Source organism: Berghia stephanieae, chromosome 2, assembly GCF_034508935.2.
Source record: "Berghia stephanieae isolate SIO BIC M18660-M18661 chromosome 2, UCSD_Bste_1.3, whole genome shotgun sequence".
NCBI lineage: Eukaryota > Metazoa > Mollusca > Gastropoda > Nudibranchia > Aeolidiidae > Berghia > Berghia stephanieae.
Genome location: NC_088361.1, coordinates 26,978,538 through 26,985,714, shown reverse-complemented (window position 1 = coordinate 26,985,714; position 7,177 = coordinate 26,978,538). Strand labels below are relative to the sequence as shown.

Below are 7,177 nucleotides of genomic sequence, written 5' to 3'. Positions count from 1 at the left end.
TTTTCTACTCACTTCATATCTCGACGAGGGATTCAAACCGTAAGCGGACTCTCCGTAGACCACACACGGCGGACACACATCACCCAACACACAAGACAAACGAACGTAACAACGAGAAATTAGAGAAACCCTTTCCATGGGTAACACGACAGAATCGTACCGAAAACAAGTGTGTCTCCGTTTGTTCGTTTTTTTTTGTTGTTTTTTTTTGTTGTTTTTTTTTTAATTTTTTTTTTTTAGTGTTGCGTTTTGTCAGGATGGACGACGAGAGAAAGAAAATTATTGAAGTTTGTGATCTAATTGAATTTAGTGAGAACTACTCATAAAAATGGCTCACAAAAGTAAACAAAACACGACACAAACAAACGAACAACAAGAAATTATAGAAGCCCCTTCCGTAGGCAGCACAACACAATCGTAACAAAAAACTAGCGTGTCGCCGTTTGTAGTATTGCTCGTTTTTTTTTTGTCTCCCGTGTGGTCAAGATGGACGACTACAAAAACGAAGTTATTGAATTTGTGAGAGACCGGCCCTTTTTTGGGACCCAAAGAACCCAGAATATCACAGCAAGAATCAATGAAAACAAGTCTGGGAAGATATCGACAGGAAATGTCTATTGCCGGTGAGCTTATATTGTAATAATAAATATGGCGATAATGATAATGACGATGATGATAATGTTGATAGTATAGTAATAAGACATAATAATAATGATAACAAAAATAACAATGACGTTGAAAATGATGATGATGATGATAGTAGTAGTAGTAGTAGTAGTAGAAGTAGTAGTAGTAGTAGTAGTAGTAGTAGTAGTAGTAGTTGTTGTTGTTGTTGTTGTTGTTGTTGTTGTTCTTGTTGTAGAAGGCGTTGGTTTATCCCGGTTTCTATAGCTTGAAAGGACAATAAAGTGGAAAAAGTGGTCCTTCAGACCAATAGGGCCACGTAGCCGGACTTTATCCAGGTTTTTATAACTTGAAAAGGACTATAGTATTTGCTTGCTATTCTTTCGATAGGGCGGTAGTCTATCGCAAAGTACTTTCCGCCAGAAATAATAATAATAATAATAATAATAATAATAATAATAATAATAATAATAATAATAATAATAATAATAATAATAATAATAATAATAATAATAATAGCGGCGCGTCGTACCTTCATGATCATGAGCTTTTAAAAGCTTATTTTTATGCGGCGCACTATCTTTAATTTTTCTTGCTCTGAGCGCTTTTTTTTTTTTTTGCTTTTTAAAAAGTTGATGGCGGAAAAGTATAAATTTGTCTCATAGGAGTAGCAATGCAGTACACTTTTCGGGCTAAGATAATGTGTATTTACCAGTGGGACTCCGTGTCCAACATCAATCTCCGATAGGATGAGGAATATGTGTGCAAACTTACTTTCCCCAAAAGGACATGCCGTTGAGCTATTAAATCTGGGATTCTAACCCTCAATCCTAATTTGAACAATTTTTTGATCTAGCGGAATGATCGCCTTTGACTGTTTGTTTATGTGTTTTTAACGGTTTTACCTTGCAACACATTTAGGTTATATAACCGCCAGTAAAATAAAGGAAGAAAATGGGAAAGTAAAAAGTTCTAGAATTACAATTAAAGCAGCCAAGAGAAAGTAAGACAAGGGGGAACTGGGAGCAAATAGGGATCAGATGTAAATTCCAAGAGCATACCACCAATGTACTTAGTCTGAGATCACCTAAAAGTCTCATCCAGACACTGGCACACGTCCCCACTAAGAGGAATACACTCGCATGTTTACAAATAAAATATATATAATACATAATACAGTGCATAACAGAGAGATGCTTTACAAGGAAAAAAATATCATCTCCCAAAACTAACTATACATTTGACTGTTTCCCTCCCACCCAGGACCACGGCCAGAGCCAGGACAAAACCAAGTAATCTCATTCCAAGACAAAGACAGAAAGCATGTTGGAAAACAGACATAGGGGGATAGAAGACACAGTACACGGCGAAAGATGTATATATATAGAGAGAGAACCATTCAATGGTTCGAGTCCCGATCTGGGCGACGCAAAATTGAGTCATTGGGAAAAGCTCTTTACTCACATTCTCTCACCTTACTCAGATGTGAAATGAGAACTTGATCGGTAACATCTTTCTCTTTGTCGCAAACAATTGTAATAGCGCCGTACAGGCATGATGTCTAGTCATACATATTGTGCTGTGATATTGTTGGTTGCGGACCCCGTGTAAAGCATTGAGAGCACATCTAGTGGATATTGCGCTGTACAAAACCTCAAGATGATAAATATTTTTCAGGTCATGCTGTAAATCCCAAACGTTGCGACAAACTAAAGCTACACACTGATAGGCAAGTCGATCGTAAAAGTCACTTCAAAAGTTTATTACATTAAATGATAAAAATACGATTTATCTTTTTCGATTCTGAGTAAAATACACAGGCATTATTTTAAGTAGCAAGTACAAATTATTGTAAAATTTAGTGTACAAACATGATTATTCAAGATATATGTGAATAATATTTCAGCGCATCATACAATGGACTGACTGCACAAGTCTAATCATAATTCTGCAAGGGCAATCAATATCAATAGAACATTTATATTTTGGCTAAATAAATAAATAAATAAATATCTTCTGTAATCTTATAGTTATAGATAGTGTGGGCTTGGCTAAGAAGCTCACAACATTGCCATCCGGAAATGTAACAGACCAACACACAAAACTATGTGTAACCGTGAATATATTTATAGTCTGGTTAATACAGTTTAGTGAGAATGACTCATAAACGCCGATGGCAATAAAGCAATAACAAAGACATGAGTGTCGTCAACGTCATACTATCTATAATTAAATGAAAATTAGGGCATTTGTATATATATTCATATGAAAGTATTACATTTTGTGATTTTGTTTATCTTTTGTTTAATAGCATGATAATTAATAAACAGTGATTTCAACATACACTGATTCATTCTTAACATTTTTACATTTAATTTGATCTATCATTCACCAGCACACTCTTTTTGATTAAACAAAGCGAAACTAAAGACAAATGATATGAAAAATCAGACTTACTCTTGCAATCAAGCTAATATGGAAGTCAGCATGTTCCAGGATTGATAAGATGACATCTGTATACATGGAGCAGCAATGATTTTGAAAATTGAAGTCTTTCAAGATTTGATGCAGAAAATTAGAACTTAGAAAATGAAGCCCTTTGTTTATGACAGCGAATGTAAGATGTCCAATCAAGCACGTCTTGCGAATTTCTTTAAACGAAACATGTTGTCCATTTTGTGTTTTTCATTGGATTGGACATATTCTCAGCAATGCTTGAAACTCGCGTTCTTCTAAAATAAGTATTTAAAGAACTAGGCTTTGTCTATGCTTTCAAGATGTCAAATACAGAGAAGACTCGAAGTTGTAATTTCAATTCTATTTGGACAGACCTCAACTTTTATCTACCAATTGAAGCAAACAACAGAGCAAAGTTCAATTTGAAAATGGAGATCACCTTTCTCAATAACAATTAAAAAAAACAAAACCAAAACAAACAAAAAAACATGAGCTTTTATATAGCACAATATCCAGTAATTCGGCTTTACAAGAGGTCCCAGACCAACAGCAACATGTAATATGTAGAACGAGACATGACACCTGTTAGGCGACATTACATTTTTTCCGACAATGCTGTTAACGGTCAGGTACTCATTTTACACCTGAGTACGATGAGAGAATGTGCCTAAAGAGTCTTTCCAAGGACTCAACTATGCCCCGAGCGAGGTTCGAACCCAGGACCTTCCGATCTGAAAGCGAGTGTCATACCACTAGACCACAAACCGCACTATTAACTATTAAATATCAAAAAAGAAAGTCGGCTGCCTTCAGTGGAAACAAAAATTATACGAGAGCCTATCTAAGACCATTTATTTTAAAAACAAAGAAAAAGGCAAGGAACAAGGAACAAACAATAAAATTGGTATGGGGAAAGTTAATTCAGGTTATCATCCTCTCAGTTGCTGGAGAGGGGGGAGGGGGTTGCCTAAAGTAGGCCATTGATATTTTCTAGTTGATACCAAACTGTTTTATTTATTTAAATTGCTAAACGTAAAGTATCTATCTAGACGTCTAGTCAGAAATCGGGGAAATCAGCGTACACATTTTGAGATTGTCTATTTGATACCAATGGACAAAGCAATATTCTGTTGATGTTTAAGCAGAAATCACATTACATGTCTCATTTTAGTTTATTCTAAATAATGTATTGCTTCATACCGTTTCCGACAGTTATTTAACTTTAAAAATCATAACATTCAACAGAAAAAGTAAAGTTTGAGTGCAATTTTTCTTCTTTCAAAACAAAAATGGCGGTTTTCCTCACAGTCATCGCAGTAATGTGAATTGGGTAGGCGCTTGTTTTTTTAAAGGAAATCAAACAATGTCAGCAGCAAAAATATGCGAACACGACAAAAGCTAAAGAAAGATGGAGATTGCTATTTCAACCACACTTAATCATAAAATATGGGGGAGAGATTCGAACATTCGACCTAAGCCCCAAATCCATTGACAGCATGAATTTGTTGATGCTTTTTTCCTCCAAAGGCAGAAAAACTATGGTCATTAAAATAGTTATCCGTCCACAGATTTTGTCGTGGTCACATAATATACTTCGTTGCTAATATTGTTACACTGTCTGGACGAGAACACTGACCTTTAGCAACACGATCAACGCGCCGTTAATATCACGTTTTGTTGGTAAATTTGAAAATCCTACCGAGACGCATCATCTTAACGGCACGTTGATCGATATTGATAAAGTTATGAACGCTTTCTTTTTGTCATTGCCATGTAACCTTGACCCAGTCAGTTGTAGCCTTTCCAAGCGTAGGAAGACACCACACCCATATTCTTGTAGATGGAAGATTCAATACGACGATCACTATCTGGTATTTTCTCTTTGTCAGCTTTTGTAAGTCTCTCAAGCTGAGGAAAGATATCAAAATTAAATTTTGTTACAGAGAATTTCACTCTACATTAGGTCATATCTTGTCATGGTTAGTTCATGGTTGTAACTAAACAACGGGATAAATCATGTTTTGCAAGAAACTATCTCGTTCTGTGAGCATTAATCTACAAAAGAAGCATTTCAAGAAAAATTCTAACTTTAGTTTTGATCATTATGACGGACAATAATAAAACCTTAGATTAACACACATATTGCGCATACATACACAGATACACACTTCTCTCTCTCTCTCACTCTCTCTCTCTCTCTCTTTCTCTCTCTCTCTCTCTCTCTCTCTCTCTATATATATATATATATATATATATATATATATATCTTTATCTATCTATCGCCTTCCTTCCCTCTGTCATACACACATACACACACAACATAGATGACTGAAAAGTGGTCTATTATTGTCGTAATCTTTTTCTTCTTCTTCTTCTTCTTCTTCTTCTTCTTCTTCTTCTTCTTCTTCTTCTTCTTTTCTCTCTCCCTCTCTCTCTCTCTCTCTCTCTCTCTCTCTCTCTCTCTCTCCCTCTCTTTGTCACTCTTTATCCATTCATCTATCTATATATTGAACGCTGATCTTTCAACTACACAATCACCGCTGGGTGGACAGAGGATTTGGAGAAAAAAAAACAACCTCAACTGCTCTCTGGATTGGTACCGGTCCTTTGGCTTGGAAGAAGAAACCTCTACCAACTTAAATAAGTATTGGCACCTCCCCCGACCCCAATACAAAAAAAAAACAAAAAAGATATGAAGAGAAAACTGCTAAAGTTGGCTTTACCATAGCGTCCATATCGTCTTGTGACATTTTCTTATTAGGTCTTTCATATGTCCTCTCCTTTGGTTCAGGAACATAGTACAGTCGGTTGACAGACTGCTCTATTTCGTAGTCAGTCATCTTCTGGTAGCCCATTCCGAATTCAGGTTTTAAGATCGTACCCCAAGGCTGTTTGGAGCTCTCTGGACGCACAGAGGAACGAATGGCACTCATCCTTGATTATGACTTAGAACACTGTTAAATATTAGTTGACCAAGATCACAGCTCTCGGCTATTCTGAAGCTGTGGAATTGAAACAAAACAAAACTTTTATGCCATGCTTAAAATTCAGATAACTCTATGCAAGGAAATGGAAACATTCAATACTCCATTGCACACAATTGCGAATGGAACACAAGTACTAACAGAAGTCAAGTTAATAGTGGTCGTGTTGGTATTGATGGTGAGGATGGGGCTGATGATGGAGATGATGACATTATGATGGTATTGATTGTTGTAGTAATGATGGTGGTGTTTGAGGGGTGGAAGGGAGAAAGTGTTGGTAATCCTACAACAATTTGATAAAGATCTTAACAAGTGTGTATGACAGGTGCCAGACAAAGCAAGAAAGAAAAATACAAGAAAAAAAAATCCCCCAAAAATCAGTCTACCACAACATTTTGGTAAGTGGCTGTCGTCTTAACGTTAACGGCTGCCAGATGACAACAATGACGATTCAACAACAGCAAAGATAATAATGGTGATGATGACGATGATACTAATAATAATAATAATAATAATAATAATAATAATAATAATAATAATAATAATAATAATAATAATAAAAGTGATAATAATAAAAGTAGTAGTAGTAGTAGTAGTGGCAGTAGACGTAGTCGTTGTAGTAGTAGTAGTAGTAGTAGTAGTAGTAGTAGTAGTAGTAGTAGTAGTAGTAGTAGTAGTAGTAGTACTACTAATACTACTACTACTACTACTACTACTACTACTACTACTACTACTACTACTACTGCAACTACTACTATTACTACAACTACTACTACGACTACTACTAATATCGCCGAACAGGCGTTATGTCTCGTTCTATATGTTATGTGTTGCAGTTGGTCAGGGGCCATTTGTAAAGCGCTTTGAGCACGTTTAATGGATATTGCGCTATATAAAAGCTCAAGTTTGTTTATTTATCCGGTTCATTCCAACACAATACCAGAATGACGTGGTGTCATATAAAATTGTGAATTCTAGCCTAAAACCGACATTTTGTGGGATTGAAACGGGTGTTTAAAAAGTTATTAAGTGTTAAAATGACTAGAAATGTGTTTTTTGTTGTTTTTTTTGTTGTTCTTTTATAAATGTAACATAAACTCAATCCTAACCTG

The 7,177-nt window shown here is 35.6% G+C and overlaps 1 protein-coding gene across 1 annotated transcript in view; it reads right to left on the bottom strand.

Moving 5' to 3' along the window:
• Positions 1-2,365: 2,365 nt before the first annotated feature.
• LOC144964601 (uncharacterized) overlaps positions 2,366-7,177 on the bottom strand; it is a 9,724-nt gene continuing 4,912 nt past the window's right edge. The window contains exons 2-3 of the mRNA XM_078899054.1: positions 5,805-6,083; positions 2,366-4,989 (exon numbers count right to left, since the gene is read on the bottom strand). Coding sequence (XP_078755180.1) covers positions 4,870-4,989; positions 5,805-6,014 — 330 coding nt within the window. The 5' untranslated portion in view covers positions 6,015-6,083 and the 3' untranslated portion in view covers positions 2,366-4,869. The remainder of the gene's footprint in view (positions 4,990-5,804; positions 6,084-7,177) is intronic.